Source organism: Anopheles maculipalpis, chromosome 3RL (genome assembly GCF_943734695.1).
Source record: "Anopheles maculipalpis chromosome 3RL, idAnoMacuDA_375_x, whole genome shotgun sequence".
Lineage (NCBI taxonomy): Eukaryota > Metazoa > Arthropoda > Insecta > Diptera > Culicidae > Anopheles > Anopheles maculipalpis.
The window spans coordinates 91,872,042-91,889,350 of record NC_064872.1 but is presented as its reverse complement, the minus strand read 5'-3'; the positions used below and the strand labels follow the sequence as shown (position 1 = coordinate 91,889,350).

General features: G+C 47.4%; 1 protein-coding gene across 1 annotated transcript; it reads left to right on the top strand.

Annotated features, from left to right (window-relative positions):
* Nucleotides 1–676: 676 nt before the first annotated feature.
* LOC126561340 (uncharacterized) lies at nt 677–17,138 on the top strand. Its single transcript, XM_050217427.1, has 7 exons — nt 677–729; nt 11,818–13,402; nt 13,479–13,673; nt 13,779–13,944; nt 14,128–14,424; nt 14,489–14,705; nt 14,797–17,138. The coding sequence occupies exons 1-7, from the start codon at nt 684–686 to the stop codon at nt 17,136–17,138; spliced, it is 4,848 nt and encodes a 1,615-aa protein (XP_050073384.1). The 5' UTR covers nt 677–683.
* Nucleotides 17,139–17,309: the final 171 nt, after the last annotated feature.

Sequence of the window (17,309 nt, the reverse complement as noted above, 5' to 3'; positions counted from 1 at the left end):
AGAAGCTACTGGTGCGCGCTGCCCGTACGTAAGGGGAGGAGATAAAGAATGTATTGAACGTGTGTGTACGGTTGTCTAATGCGTGACAATCGTTTTCAGTAGTGTGCGAGTTGGTAGTAAAACAGAGTACACCTTCAGTACGTCGTGAACCACGCTACGGGCAAGTGTCTTGCAATTGGGGCTGTGAAGCGCAGTGTGCCCTTTTTCCAGATTCTTTTCCCCCAACAGAAGGGACGCGCAGTGTAGATTGTGCGCGATTGTGTGCGTGGGCAATGTTGCAGCGAGTGTGAACGGTGTAGTAGCACAGCCGACCCCTAGGGTACGCTTTTAGTCGCGAATGCTGGTGTTCCCTGTGTTGCAATGTCGCCAGGGCCATTCCTCATCTGCAGCAAAAACGAGCATAGAGAACGGAAGCAGTGCGTACGTTGACGAAGTGGGTAGTGTGTTTTCGGGGTGTCATATTGATACGGCAATCAGCTGGCCAACACAATCAGCGGTAAAACAGCGGTGAACGGTGGCGTGAGTCAAGATATAGCGCAGTATAGCCGTAGCGCACTCCGCAGGCAGTTCTAAGTGTGCATGGATTTAGTGTGTGGTGCGTTTAGCAGCGTGTGAGCACAAACACACCTATAATCGGGTACGCGCATATCCGCAGGCAGACGTAGTAGCCGTGCTGGTCGAAAATGGATGTGGAATCGAACGGCTCGGAACGGTGGGAGGATTTTTTCGGTAAGTAAGCCGCGTGCGATGTAAAATTTACACCTTCTACCTTCATTGTGACAGAGCGCCTACTGCGACAATGTACTGCAAAGGGTTTAAAATTGAACTTTTAGAATCATATGAATCATTTTCCAGTAGGCATTGCTTTTGCTGGCTAGAAGCGCGAGGTAAAAACATGATCGAGCGCCCCCCCCCCCCCCTTCCCCTTCCTCCCTTTAAGATGCACTAGAAGAGAAGGAGAGCGAATGATGCATATTGTGTGAAGTATGTATGCTCTCGAGCACGGACAGGAAAGAGAAAGAGAAGCAGAAGTAGCGGATGAATGCAAACGGTCGATCTCGGGCGCAGTATCTTTGTGGGGGCCCTGGCTCCGAGTTCTCTACCGCCAAAACGGTGTCGACGAGACACTCTCCGAATGGGGTAGAACGATCGTGCCCTCCTTTGCTTGCTGCCGGGGCACTCTACCAGACGCGGTTATACAGTGGGGTTCCGTCTTCTGAAACGAAAAACCTGTTGAACCGTTCCCCCTCACTCCCTGCACCCCTTCTCATCCTCCGCCCCTTGTTGCCGGCCAATATCTATCCCAAACGACGGTCGAGAGAGATGTGCCGGTGTTGTGCGGTTTTGTTCGTGATCTCAATTTTTACACACGGAGGCGCGCGCGCCCCCGATGGTGGGCCGCACTGTCTTTTCCCCGGTAGACGCTAGTAGCTACCGGGTGACGAGTGTTATGTTTCGCAGGTTCGCTGCTCCAAGAGATGCTTTCCACTTTACCAACCGCCCACCGGCAAAGACCAAAAAGTGTTGTCGGTTTTGTTGGGTCCAGAAAACCGTGGCCTGAACTTATTTGCGATCCGTGCCCTCTGTGCGTGTGTGCGAGTGTGTGTCTTGAATGTATGCCAGCTTTGGACTGGATGATGGAAGTACTGCGAGCAAGCGAACAAGGTCAGCCGGTCAGCCGGCTATAAATCGCGCATGATGTCTGTAATTAGTAAAAACCAAAGCCTCTCGTCTCGCTGCGATGAAGAGCAGCAGTTGAACTTATGCCGCCCGATTGGCCCGATTGAGCAGGCGAGAAGATGTCGTCCTTCGCCGGCGTATGATTGATGATCATCCTCCAATCGCCGAGACATTCGATCATTATTCGGACAAACTGTCGTCGGCTTTATGCTCCAGTACAGCCATCTGCCAAAAGTCTGTGTTTTTTTTACAGTTAAATACTAAAAACTGTCAGACGAATGTACATATGTTGCGAGATTATGCTTGCTTGCCACATAAGAACAATCATTCCTCTCAAATACGTAGATGAATTTGTCCATTCCAGTGGTCGATGATCCTTGACTGATGATAAAATCAGCCAAATAAAACGATCACGTCAAATATTTATATTTTTAGACCATTACCCCAAGTTAAGCTCCCAATGTATTTCCCTAAGGTGAGGTTTCAATCGAGCAATGGACTTTTTTATCAAAGTCGCGCCTATCCACTTGAGAAAAGTTTATCGCTGGTCACGGAATAGAAATTGTTTGTTTGCCATTTGCTACTTCAACCCGTTCGATGGCAGGAGGAACTCTTGAATCATTTTCATTCGGCGCACTTTCAAGAGGATTGCTTATCAGATGATTTGTGATTGGACGACTGTTAGCCTTTCCCCAGCCAAGACAAATCATATCCACTTCACCGCCCTGATGCGAGCGTCGTAGGAAAGGAAACACAACGACGTTTCTCTGGGTTGGGTTGGATACATCCACGGTACTCGGTACTGGTCGGGTTAACGTAACATAGGTTTTGTTTGCATTTCCGGATGTTCGTTCCAGTGTGTCCTATCGCGCGAGCGCCGCACACACGGTAAACCACAAAAGCTGATAATGGTTGTACAAATTTCATCCATAAATACGACGACAAGAACCCTCGAGCTCAGAGAGCGCGGTTCAGGGCAAGCTGAGGTGTACAGAGAAAACGGTTACATAATGATCATGTTCTTTGTGCCGAAACAGCTTAAGAATAGCCTGTGGTCGTGTTTGTTGTACAAGAACTACAGGTAATTCGTTGCTCCTCGTCCTCCACGATACAGTTTTTTTGCTGGACATCGTGCAAATTACTTACCAGCATGCACAACAAGCCCAACAAATGCGTAGAAAAAAAAGGTAGCATCTCACGAGGTCGTCAAGAATGTCATAGTAACGTGTGTCCGGACCAGTCGCTTCCCCGCATCATCCACCTTCCTATTCATATGGGGTATCACACAATCACATGTCCCAAACTCGGTGATCTGGTTGCTCGTCTGTGACGATACACACGCGTAAAAGAATCCATTCAGCCCTTTCCCCCCCCCCTCCCCTCTCCCCATTCAGCCCCAGAGTCGCTTTGTTTCATCAGGTCAAGTTGTTTACACATCTATTTCCGGTGACTATGCATACGTCCGGAAGTTGTGTCCCCCGCCTGAGAGGGATTGCTGTCGAAAAAATAGAAATTCCCATCAGTCGTGGAATTTCGTAAGCCAAACAATTCCACAATCTCCACGGCCAGCTACTAATATTACCGTTTCTTGGGACGTCTGATGAAAGTGTCGCAATATTGTAATGGCTGAAACACATCTGAGGGTACAGCAAGAAAAGGGACACATGATTAATAGTCACTACACTATTACTCTGTCCTCGGGCGAGCGTGATGAAGGAATGGCGAGGAATTATGCTAAATAAATGACGCTAATTATGCTCGGACGCGTGAAAATCACTACCCTGCAGGGACGGGATCCGTTTATCGATGCACTTGTGTCGTTCGAATATTGAGCGATTAAGTGTACTGTGGTAACAGATCGGGTCGTCCACCCTTGGTGCAAGTGACGAGAGTTGAGTTCCTGACGGCAGCAAACGCATGCACAATCATAATCAGATTGTCGCGCCTCGCCAACACACACGGATCTTCCGGAGAGAAGAAATTATGCAAGCAGACTGCAGCTCAGAGTGGCCTAAGTTCGCGTCAAATCCTCCGTACTGTTGTGGCTATTTGGCTCCACCAGTGCGTGGGTTGCATTGCAATACGCTGGACTGTCCCGCTTTATTGCTTTCGGAGATTGGTTGGCTGTGGTTGTACGTCGTCGTCCGCGTCCAGTAGACCGCTGCACCACCGTGTAGGGTTTCTCCACCTAGGAGGGATTCATTTCTATCGTTCGTGGATCTTGGCGCCAGAGGTTGCCACAAACAGTACAGGACGGTTGTTTAAAGTGATAAATAGTCAGCTTAATTGCAATGCTTTACAATGTTAACGAAAAGTGGAGCGAAGGATCAGGGTAAGCGCGTGTAATAGAGTTCGTTGATGGTTTCATTTTTATTGCTGAACTTTATTTTGTTCTCTGGTCCAGCAAACTAATTTATAAAAATTGAGCTCTTTGATATATGTATATACGTTCAGCGGTCGCGGCTGTGTCTTGTGTCTACAGAGTGATATTTAGATTCCGGTACAATTTCATTTTTTCTTTTCTTGTTTTGTGCGAACTATGTAGCTATCTATGTATCTATATGCGTGACTTAAACTACTCACAGTAGAACAGTCTTGCGCGTATAGGAAGTACACTTTGACTGCCCTTTAGATTCCTATATCTCACAGTTTGCTTCGTCAAATTGGCCCTGTCGTCACAGGAATGCAATCTCAGCAACGCAATAGCCGTATGGCCATGAGTATAGACTTTCCGCCCCCAGCACAGATCGGAACAGATGGGCATGATAACGCCGATTCATCCACCGACCGAGCAGGCAACAATTGGACCTCTCGTCGAACTACGACGACGTTAGCTCGAGCTCTATAGTAAATGACTCACGATCCAGGCATGCATACTTCTACTTGCGATGCAAACGAACCCGCAGGGTGGTAAATTCACGCCATCCGATATTGTGCATGCATTACCAGTACCCCATACCACACACCCCTTGCGTTGCACTTCCGCTTCTCAGCGATTCCTCATGCACAATTCAAAACAGATTAAGATTGATGCAAGCGGCACGAAACTTCCACAACGGCGTCGTCACCGTGCACCACTAGTGGAGTGCCAGAGGAACTAGTGTTTGTTAGTAGCATGCGTTTGCGAAAAACGGTCCTGTCTATGTTATGTGGAGGACATGCGAAGGGATGGAGTAGTACGATAAGTTTGTCGCGACAAGCCTTCGCCGTGACCAACACAGAAAACTGCTGCCACAAGAAACACGATCACAAACGGAAATGCTGGTGGATGGAAGCATATGAGCCATGGGCACAGCTCGGTTGTGTTGGTACTATGTTGTGATTGTGTCCCCTACGGCTGTTCAATATGTCACCACCGGTTGGAGGATGGTGCACGCGGGGACAAGTGAGGTTGAGCTTATTAGCAGCTTCTCTATAGCTCTAGCTACTGCTCACCGCGCTATGACGCATTCTGTTTGGTAGGGGAAGCTCTGTCGATCGAGGGAAAATCATCGAAACAAACTCACACTTACATTTACACGATAGCGAGGGAGTTGAAGTGTATGGTATTGTGCATTATGTTTGCGTTGCTTCCGCGCATTTGAACCAGCCGGTGCGCAACGCTAAATTGTTCAAACGTCGCCCTAACGATCGCGCGAAGCGGAAACCATCAAGAGACCTCGCCAGGGGACCGATCGTGGTTGTATGCGGTGGGTTGGGAGGTGTATGTGTGCAATTTGAATGAATGCCATTCGCATCGACTGCACCAGGATTACCAACCGCGTAAAAGTAAAGGGGTGAAAGAGAGTGAGAGATCGAGAAAGTGTTCGCAGCTTTAAAGGGGAGCTTTAATGCGGATTTGACCTCGCGAGCGGCTATCGCACGCCGCTTGACACAAGTACCTGTAGCTGCACCCCGTGCTTTACTCGAGCGAATTATGCACACGGCGGTAGAAGGAAAACCCCTGAAACATTGCTGATAAGAACATCGGCAGGCAAACATAAAACGATCGAGAGACACTCTTCTGAATTCCTCGCGAGGATCGTCGTTGATCAATCCCAATAATAATACGAAGCGCAGAAGCTTGATGGAAAGACTAGACCGCGAACTAAGTATGCTGCAACGAACCATGAAAATGTCAATCGTCTTCTGCCTTACCATGCAAGTAAGATTTGAAGCAAGCATCCATTGCCCCATTGCTTCATCTCTGGTTTATCTTTTGTGATGTTTCTTATGGCGTTGAAGAAATAGTAAGAGCGTGCTAGTGAATGAAGAAATTGTTGCTTCCAACAATGTGTACAATCTTGTTCAATCGAAAATTACTCCCCAATTCCGGTTCTTCTCCGCTGGCTTCCTCTCCCTCTAGGGAGGAAACTCTACTACATCGAATTTTCGAACCCAACGAAATGTCTTGGCGCGATGGCAGCTTGCAGGCAAATTTACTACAATAATTTCAAAGATATTTGCTCTGAACTGTCCCATTTATCGGGGATAGCTCTTTCCCGATCTTAAATGCCACTAGCATCACAGGGTTAAAAGCGGGCGTCATTCGTCATCCTACGGTCCTTTTTTTCGGATCACGGCCTGTGTGTTTGTGGGGCTGTGCCATACCCATCCCGCGAAGAATGCAGATTGTTTTCTTATGAAGCGTGATTAATCGTGCTTCGAAAGCTTGTGATCCTCTTCTCGTGTGCTGTGTTGTAAGAAGAATGTTGCAACCACAACCTGAAGAATGCAGCGACAAATTTATGCAACGAACAGTTGGTTGCAGGCAAGAATGTTTTCCCATTTGCGCCTTAAATTGCACCATTGTCGTAAGTATAGCAGCGGCAAAGTTTTCCAGCCGAGAAACAACAAAATTATAGCAGGATAACGCAACGTGTTGAGATAACATTCCACTGGGACACTTTTTGTTAGACTGTTTTGGTTTAGTCGCAGTTAAGCAGAATGTTTTCGAAATTTAAGCACGTGAAACCCATAAACCTCCCGCAATGACACCCCCGCCCAAGAACTGTTAGTTCTGTGGCTGCTGTGAGTGTGTCACACGACACACACACACGTCGTAGGGCGGGCCCCATCCGATGCGATGATAAGAAAATAAATCATCAGCGCCATATGAGCCGTTCTCATGTTCAGCCGTAACACAATATGAGTAAGTCGCGGTCAACAGTCGACGACGTCGTTTAGTGGCCGTGTCGCACTACCTATGTACGCGCGCACTCGGTACTAAGATACGAACACACGTACACCCTCGAGAACTGTACCGTATCGCGAACGAACCAGCAACAGTGCCTCTTCCTAGGGTTTGTTAGTTTTGTCGGTGGTCGAAGCGAGTGACATCGCGTGACTGATAGACGGAGGTAAGGTCCCATTTTGTGTGTGCCATTCGAAGGGAACTTGCAGCAAGCCCGCAAATTGAAGGCCGCTAAACAGTGCTGCTAACTAAGTGAAACGTGTAAAGAAGCGTAGTTCGCTGTGCGTGTCCGTTGGGATCGATAATACATATCATCGGAACCCGTAGAAAAGCTTGCTAGTTTGCCTAGCAGTTGTGGACTGCACTTTGTATTGCTCTCTATAATATTGGATGGAGAAAAAATCAATAAGTGTTGCATTTTCTTCATGCTCGTTCCCGTATCTTATCGCTATCGGTGTTAGCTGACGAGAATTTCACAGGGATGTGTCTGCTATATTGTTAACAAGCTCCTATACGTTGTCTGTGTTCGTGTGTGCAAACGAAGGGCACAAACAACTGTGGCGAAAGACACTATCCAATGTTTTGAAATATTTTTTTTGCCATCCTCTGATTACGAACGTGGATTAGGAGGCATTCCCCTTATGGATAAAAAATGTTTCCTATCCCATGGCCAAACGTGTGTAACAGGTTGACTTTGTTAGTGGTAATTCCTGCAAACGATAATTTAATAGTTTGTCAGTCGATTGCGCAGTGAATCACTCTGCAACTCAGCACAGTCAACGTAAGCTGCAGTTTTTGCAATCTAAATTATGTATTCGTATCATGGGTGTGTGTCACGAATAAGCCAGCATTATCACTGCTGCTGCTGCATACATATTGTATCTGTCGGTCCAAGAAGAAGGCGCGGGTGTGAGTTTCGTGGAATTATGTAAAAAAAGGCCAGCCCTACACGGATACGGAAGCGTGCTCCGTGTATTGTGATTGAATGAACTCGTTTTTCACTACAATCGGTCCACCAGAGCCCTAAGGCTCCAGTTGGGAAGACGACTTTCCCATTATACCGACCAAGAAGCTGAAGTAGTTTTGGACAGTTTGGACAGCTGACTAATGAAGGAAAGTGCTTGTCAGTGACACATTCGATACCACCTCCAGCTCCAGATGTTACAACAGAGCGCACACGGTGTTGTTGGTGTGTTTTGCCGATGCAAAGTTTGACATGCTGCTGGACATGACAGAAACACGGTGAATTAGTCCATCGTTTGCGGCACATATCAATCAGCAAGCGAGACAAAAACTCTCTTCGCGAAGAAAGGGCAAACAAGAAAAATTGAAAAACAAACCGACCCCCCCCCCCCCCCCCCCCCAATGTCCATGCATGTCCATCCCTCCATTACATTTTTATGTTTTATTCTCCCCGAAAGCAAGGATATAGCGCGATAAAACCAACCTCACCTACCTTATATGGTATTTCACCAATTTATCATGCTCTCTCTTTAGTGTGTTTGGCTCTTTTGGCGTTACCTTTATTATGTTGACCTTCGGTCGTTGCCATTGAATGGAGCCATCATCGTCATCGTCATCTCCAAGGCTGGAGGGACTGGTCTGGCTTGGACACATAATTGCCTTTAGCCGACGACTGTCTTACCACACTAGTAAAAGGATACATAAATATGTAGCTCTGCAGCCCTAGGGGGGAGGACCGTCTTAATCGAACACATGGTTCACATTGTGTAATAACGTGACCATAGCCTGATTATTGCCAATAACACTATCCTTATGGGGTGCATTTTGATGGCTTTCGAGAACAAGTGCAACAAAAATTTGCCAATCGCAACGCAAGACGAGGTGATATATTTCATTTGCAGACTGAGTAAAAGGGTAATGGAACAAATGGAGCAGGTTTAACGAAATGTATTTATAACAATTAAAGCAAGAACTGTGCGATAGTAGCGCGACTTTAAAAAAAAACATTTGTCCACATGTCCTTGCGTAGTTGAACTGGTGATCAAAAGCAATAAAACTTAAAGGGCACCTCTGTTGCCCTATTTCGGAGGAAAAGGAAAGATACTTCACTTTTTGGTATGCTGTGGCGCTAAGAATTCAATCTTCTCTCGGGTGCTCCACCCCGAAACACTCAGCTCGAATCTGACTGTACTGAAGCAAATGTGACACGTGATCACTCAGGGGCGTGCGCGCGCGAGTGTGTGTGTGTGTGTAAAGCGAACACAATACCCGCAGGATGATTCTAAGTGGAGTGGAAATGCTAAAGAATTCCATTTTTAGTCGCGCAGATGAAGTTTGAAAGAGATCTTTTATTTATCCCTTCAGCTCCATCTGACGCTGGTGATGATCATCATTTCTTGGCAGGATCCACGTGGTGTGTTTGTTCACTCGCTAGTATTAAGCTCTCTGACATTACATTTGTCTTTAAGCACCGTACGACCGGAGTAGATGCCGCCGATGAGCGCGTGATTTGTGTAAATGGGAGCGATCAGGCATCATGAGTCTCGATCGATCGATCATCTCATACCTTTTTTGTTTGACGAAGTTTGTCGTAAAGGGCGTTCATTCTCGGAGACTACGTTCTTTTCCTTTCCGAGAATCGTTGATTACTTTCTTTGACTGTGAGGTAATTACATACACGAATCTGCCCGAAGCTTTCGTTGTCTCTGGGTCCTGCAGTAAAAAAAGGCCACGGCAAATTATATGGCAAACCATTAAAATGTAACGTAAAGTGCATTCGCTCTTCAGCAGCATTCACGATCGGTGAATCGACTCGCCGAAAATGGAATCCCTTTTATTGTATGTAAGCTTTTTTATTTACTCTTAGAATGATTTTATTTTTTCCTCGTGACTCATGCTAAAAAAGCAGTAATATGTAAACTTTTTGATCAATTTGTTAATCATTACTTACTCCAGATTGTTTTGAGTTAAACACCCTTAAATCTTTTATTTTTTTAACCTTACAATATTTGGAAATCTCTAACTAATTCTAAAAAACGACTATTCACCATATGAAGAATATATGCAACTAATGTATTCAAATAGATATGCCTATCTCTGAAATATCGGGAAAACTCAACCATGTGTGTTCTCTTATGTGGTCCCGCTTAATGTTTGACTCGAAAGGGATCTGTCGACGATGCCCTAGAAGTAGATGCATCGGATGGTTGCCGTTGTCTTATTCTTAACCACACTGCACCACAATAATGCACAGCACGTGCTTGTGATGTTTTTCTATGTTGCTTCAAAATGGCAACATAATGCGCCCCCAATCTTAATTCTAATGCGTTTCGATGCTCCGGCACGACAGTGCGACATCACCGCTGCACCGCATCACCGCTTCATTTGAGTAAAGATATTATAGTATCTATAATGTCGGTTCTCCTGCCTGCTCCAACCTCCGAATCTTCTCCGTTCGTTCACCATTCCTCTCGAGCGTTCTGGATGCCGCTATTTTAAGCTTTTCCACTCACGTCACGAAGATCCGTATGCTGAACCTTCATATGCGTGGTACAAATATTTCTGGTAAGTCACCAGTGAAGGGCGGAGATGTGGAGTGTGCCCACCGGTTAGGGGTGGTCTCAACACACATTATGCAAGTGTTGAAAGCAATAGCCCCCAGCTGACAGTTGGACCACCACCATTCTTCATTATCGGTACTTTGCTTGCATTGACTTAGCGACTTAAAATGAAAGTTTCGTACCTAACTGCAAGCCTTTACTTACGGGCGCGAACCCTCCTGGCAAGGGTAAAGAAAAGTCAAAATTTGTCATTGCAATGGCACCGGGATAAAACTACTCCACTTGGAACCCCCCCCCCCTCCCCTCCCGCTGTCCAAGGTACCCGGGGAATGGGAGCAATGGAATTTTCCCACTTCATTTAACATTTTGATAATCCTCTTTAAATCGGCCTGACGGACAGGGTGGTTAGTGTTGGTTTTTTTGTTTGGGTAGTGCTGAATGCGTGTGCCGGATTTGGCCATTGCGTCCAGCCCCCGCAAAGCTACGTTATCCGTCACCGGGCTCGTTCGAGTGGGATATATGGGCGGTACAGCAGCGCGAGCTGTACGAATTTAAGCGACATTGACATACACCCAGAAAGCGTAATTTACATACAGTTGTCGCAACGGGAAATCTAAATGCATCGCACCACAGCTGTGTATATAGTCGTGGTCGTCGTCATTTCACGTGGGAAGAAAGTGAATTAAAGAGTTGAGAAAAAAAGGCTCGAATGAAAGATACGGACCCGGCCGAAAGGGAACGCTTTAATTTTTGGGAATATAAATTTCCATTTGATGAATCGAAAGGGACAAATACCTACACCATCCCACCAGCAAATTGAGCGAGGCATCCGTGTAGAGTGTGTTGTTTTTACTCGTCTTCGTAACATAACACATGCCGGGTGAACGGAAGGCAAGGAGAAATGCTTCCAACCATCGTAGTGTCGCACGACCAAATACCACATTTCTTCGCGCCCAGCAATCTCGGGAACTGAAGAAACGAAGGTGTAAGAAAATGGTGTATAATGAATGTGACGTGTCTACAAAAATAAATATCAATAAAACGCCGAAAAACGTGTGTTTCTGACCGTCCGATATACACCGTGGAGTGGAAGACGAAGGAAATAGTGCAACGTTGAAAGCAGCTACAAATTATTCGTTGGTTCTTATGTCAGATAAGCAACGGTGTGCTCGCCCACACACAAAGATTGAGCCAAAAAAAAAAACTCGATCGATGACAATTGATTGTCTGTAGTAAAACATCCCGATGAGAGTATTTCCCCATGCCCAACGCATCGTTTTGGCACAACATACAAATTTATCAAACTGGTTTTGTGAAGATACTTCACGGACGATTCCGGCAAAACCATCGAATGCCGCATAGAGAGATTAAAGATGATTAACTAGCGTCCTGCTACCGAGTTCGTATAAACTACAGCTGTTTATTTATTTGCCTTTGCAGGGAGCAGCACCGACATTGGTCCATCGGTACTGGGTTATTTGGACACTCTAGCCAATAACTTCAACGAAGAAGCTAAACAACTAGTCGAATCATCCAACAATAAACCGCAACCCGCGACTCCCGCCACCGCGCTGGCAGCAACGGCTTCCGTGCTCTCAGTGAAAAGGGTTGCTCATGCGATCAACAAGCACGATCTATCCGACACGACCGTGTTGAACAGTAGCAGCGGTAGTGAGCTATCGCAACGAACTGATTGTGAGGCTGCGCCAGCTTGTGAAGCCGCTTCCCGCAGCAACAGCGTATTCAGGTCAACTCCACCAGCCACTTCCGATTTGGTGTGCACGGGAAGGGCTAAAAAGTTCTCCGATAAGTTCTTCAATTTGGTGTCACCAAATGTGCAACGGATGGTGTCTCACACGACAGCGGATACGAATGAGCATGCTGTAGCACCACCTTTCGTTCGCAACCATGTCCAGTCTCTCTCGTTCAGCGTCCCTAGTCGAAAGCCTTCTGCCGCAAAACAAATGCCGGCCAATAGTGTACCAGTACATGTAAATCATCACAAGCAGCAGCTACCCTTGTCGAAAAATATTGCCAAACTTACACATGTTAACAGCGGACTGATCGATCTCTTCATCGAAACTTCCCGGCAACAAAGGCATTCCCATCACCACAACAGGCGGGAAAACTCCGGCTCGGAAGATATTGCCCCAAGCGAAGCAATGGAAGAGACAACCTTGGCCGGTGGCGATGCCGTACTGGTCGATAGTAATGGTAATATTGCTAGTGAAAAACTGGAAGAACTTCAGAACGTGTCCGCATTGCAGCTAAAAATACGATCACTTACGGTAGACTTAGAAAAGGGCGATCGTGCGGAGGTAGAAATGGACGATAATTCGGCTTCCGCGCCTCAAACCCCCGACACGCTGACAGAAATGAGTGTGGCGTTGAGAAATGAAGCCAACATGGAGGACGCATTTGTAGAGAATTGTACCGACCTGTCGGAGCATCGGAACACTGTGGTCGAAGCGTGCAATTACTATCCCAACCTTGGACGGGACGTTCCGTACGGTCCGGACGATCGACGAAGGCTGGCCGATGCGCGGGCCAAGCTGCTCGATAGTAACAAAAATTGTAAGGTGTCCGTTCCTAACTCACCCAAACTGACCACGCGAGTCCAGTCAATCGAAAAAACTACGTCCACATCGACGCCCAGTTTGGATACGACGTACAGTAGCGGGTCGCCTTACTCGAGCAAAGCGTCCTTATTGATGCCACCGAACACACCAGTGCTTAGCTCGCGCCCACTATCGGCTTCGTCGATTTGCTCCTATTCGTCCAGTGCCAGCTCTTCTGGTTCGGAGCATCATCTCCCAGGTGGTAAGGGAAGTAGCGCACCGGGCTCGTATCAGGCCAGCGTGGAGAGTTTGGCCGATCACAGTGATCCCGAGCAGAACAAGTGCCTTTCTGAGGTAGGACCGGCCATAAGCGTTGTCGCCGGTATGACGATGTGCGAACGTGCTGTGCGAGAAATTATCGATTCCGAGAGCAGCTACGTCAAGGATCTTGGACAGGTTATTAGAGGGTAAGTGGTTAGTAAGAAGAATGACTGTCCAAAGCTTGGGGATTAATGCATCGGTATCGGTATCTATTCATAACAGCTATCTGGAAGACTGGAAGGAACGGGCCTGTCTGAAGCATGATCAGCTGAAGGTTCTGTTTAGCAACATTCAGGAAATTTACGATTTCAACTTTAAGCTACTTAATCGACTCCGCGAAGCCAAAGGTGATCCGGTTACGATTTCCAACTGCTTCATCGATCTCCACGCGGAATTCAGCTGCTACACCGCGTACTGGTAAGTGTCGATCAGAGAGAGAGAGAGAGAGAGAGAGAGAGAGAGAGAGAGAGAGAGATAATGTGTTGCGTTGCGATCGCTTATTGTGGCATTTATCTTCCCTAGCACCCGCTATCCGGAAGCCATTTCACTGCTAACGACACTGCTACAAGCTACGCACACGAATGCGCTGCTTGTGTCTACACAGAAAATGCTACAGCACACGCTCCCGCTCGGATCCTACCTGTTGAAACCGGTGCAGCGGATTCTAAAGTATCATCTACTGCTCGACGTAAGTGTATATGCGCCTTAGAATGGCGCAAGAATGAGACAGGCGCAATAATCCACCATAAGTCATCATAAACCTTTAGCCAGATCGATTGACCGATCAAAAGAACGAGCAACATTCATTTGTCACGCTTGCCTTCTCGACGTGACGACGATCGGTAATCACTTTCCTTTCCTTCCCTTCCAGAATCTACGGAAGCACTGCAACGATCAGCAAGTTGCGTTGGCCCACGAGCTGATGAAGAAGGTCGCACATAACATCGATCAGGTGAAGACAAAGCTGGATCAGGCTCGGCTCGTGAAAGAGCTGGCGGGAATACTGGACGGATGGCTCGGGCCCGATCTGTCCGTGCTGGGTGATCTGTTACATGAAGGCCGGCTGATGGAACACACCAAGCCACGTATCGTGCTGCTCTTCGAAACGATGCTGATCATAGCGAAACCAAAGGAGGACAAAAGACTTCAATTCCGTGCCTACATACCGGTATATTTATTACGATAGACTTTTTCTTCTTCGCGAACTTGAAACTTGACTCGTTTGATTACAGTGCAAAAATTTAATGCTGGTTGAACATCTTCCGGGCGAACCGGCCAGCTTCCGGGTGATTCCGTTCGACGATCCCAAAGGTGCACTTCAACTTACGACGCGCAATCGCGAGGAAAAGCGTCTCTGGACACAACAGATTAAACAAGCGATGCTGCAACACTACTCCGACATACCAACCAGAGCGAAAGAATTGGTCCTACAGCTCGGAGATGAAGATGGTTAGTATTTAAAACACAATTTTTCGCGTGGTTTCTCTTTACAAATGCTTATTAATAACCTTTTTTTTCCTTTTCTATCTGGCTCTTGTAGAACGCTTCACAGATAAACAGTACTGGAAGCGACCAGCAAATAATTCTCCAGTCCCGGAGTATCTCGAACGTCGCCAGCAGTTTCGTCGGAGTGAGATGCGAATGAGATCGAAGAAAAGTCTCCTTAAAAAAGATGCTATTCCAACGTCCGTTAATGGGTTGCTGTCTACCCCATCGTTCCGTTCGTATTCCAGCGATCTTGAGAATATTGCGGCTCCTTCGCTTAAGCAGCAGCACCATCAGACATCGTTGGAAGATTGTAAATGTGATGCGGTGAAACGGCAGCTGCAGGAAGAAATAAAAACTCGGCCTGTAATAGAATCAGCAGCGGGAGGGCCAAAGTCATCTCCACCACCAAAGCCCGTTCGAAGTCGTTCCGAAACGCGATGTGGTCCTGCCGATGACGAGGAAGAACGCTTGCTAAAGTCATTGTACGAGCGACGGAAGCTTTCGGCGCCGACGAAACGCGGAACGAAGGTTAAGGAAAGCTTTGCCAGTATTCGCTCGTACAACAGCACTATGATACCGAAACGTATAAGCGAAATGCGAAAACGGCGGCCAAAAACTGTAACGAGCAGTTCAACGTTCTATACAGATTTGGAGGTGAATAGTGAAACCGCCCTAACGACGGATCAGGAAGCATCTGAATCTTTGAATGACGATAGAGAGCGGTTAGAAAATGATGCAAAGGAATCGGAAAATCGTCGATCCGTCGCCCCAGGGCAATCGTCACCAACGGAGGGCAAATGTAGCGAACACAAAAAGGATTCCGAAATCATATCGCAACTCATCCTGGATGTCGAGCAGTTCAATAAGGTGCTTAACAAACCGGTGACGAAAAAGAAGTCCTTCGATGCGTCTAGTTGCACTCGTCCGGCGGGTTTGCTGAATCTCGACCGGAAACCTGAACCCCCCAGTACGGAACCACCTTGCGATGAGGAGTTGGGCATGGATGCACCCGGTGATGGGATTAGTACTACATCGCAAAGTGTCGAATCGGAACCGATCTACGAATCGTTACTGCGAAACGTACACGTGCCGTACAAGTATGCTCCACCAGCCTTGGCCAGACATTCGCTGCCTTGTGGTGAAGGCAGCACTGGAGGTGGATCGGTTCCTTTTCCGAATGCTACCGATGACCTGCTTGTTAGGAGAACTCGTCCAGAATCGGACTACGTCACGTTGGCGTATTCGGAACTCGGTCTGCTTAAGAGTATTGTTGAAGCGGACGCAAGAAGCTTGTGCCATGTGCAATCATGTACCCAACAGAAAACGCCACTACTGCTCCGGAACAGTGACACCAACATTAGCTACCACCGAGACACAGCTTGTCACGGGAAAGAATCGGATGAAGAGGGAGCACCAGCTTCTCCAGTATTGGCACCAATCTCTTCATCTTTGGGCGGCGGCGGTGAGGTTCTTTCGGAAGATTCTCCCGCCCTTAAGCAAGCTTTCCTCGAACGTCAAGGTAGTCTTAGCATGAAGTCGACGGCACAGAAAAGCATCCTGCAACGTTTCATCTCCCTGCACTCGACATCCTCATCCATCATGGCTTCGTCCAGCCCGTCGTCACAGCTGGGCAGTGAAGGCAATCTGCTGCATTCGTTGCAACGCAAACTTTCCGAACCAAATGGCGGCGGATCGATCGGTCACATCTACAAACAGGGCAGCATTGATCTGGGATCGCGCATTGCGCATCTGGACTATGCCGATCCGAAGACCCTTTTCTTTCAACCTTCGTCTACAGCCGCTTCTACAGCTACCCTTTCGACCACCAGCAACCAGAACGTTCTCATCAACAGAGCCTCGATGCAGTCGGTTTCGATTAGCAATGGGAAGAATGATCAACAGCGAGATTCGGTGCTGGCATCGAGTTCCTCCAATGATAGTGTGTGCGAGGAAATGAACACCACCCACGGTCCTCCTCCGGGCTACGATGATGATGAGAATTGTTGTTTCTACGAACGTACAGTAGAAGAATGTCTTGAGCACGATTTCCGCGATTCGGCCGTTTATAGTGGTGATGACAACGAGCGTCAACGGGGAACCATCGGAACGAGCGATGAGCAACACCTGTACGAAACCCTGTCCCCTGTCGCTTCACCACGCACGAAGCGACGACCCAGCAACGACGATCGACAGGCGCTAGGAGAAGTTCAACAAAGGAACTCGGGTCCGCCACCTCCGATTCCCCTTAAACCAGCGCATCTTGGGCAATGCAAACGTCAACAACCAGTCATAATTGCGAACTCTTCCAGTGCATCAGCAGCAGCTGCTGTAACAGCAAAGCCCGCCTCCAATAGCCGTGGCTGGGTTTTGCAGCAGGTTCGACGATTTCAGTAACAGCCGGGTGTATTCATACAAGAGTTTGATCTAGTAGTTTTTGGTGTATTAATTACATGTTTTAGTGTAAAATTCGGTGGTATGTATATTATCCAAAAAAAGCGATAGAGCGCAAAATACGATAGACTTACTACGGTAACAAGCAAGCCATCACTTCTATCTGACAAAAGA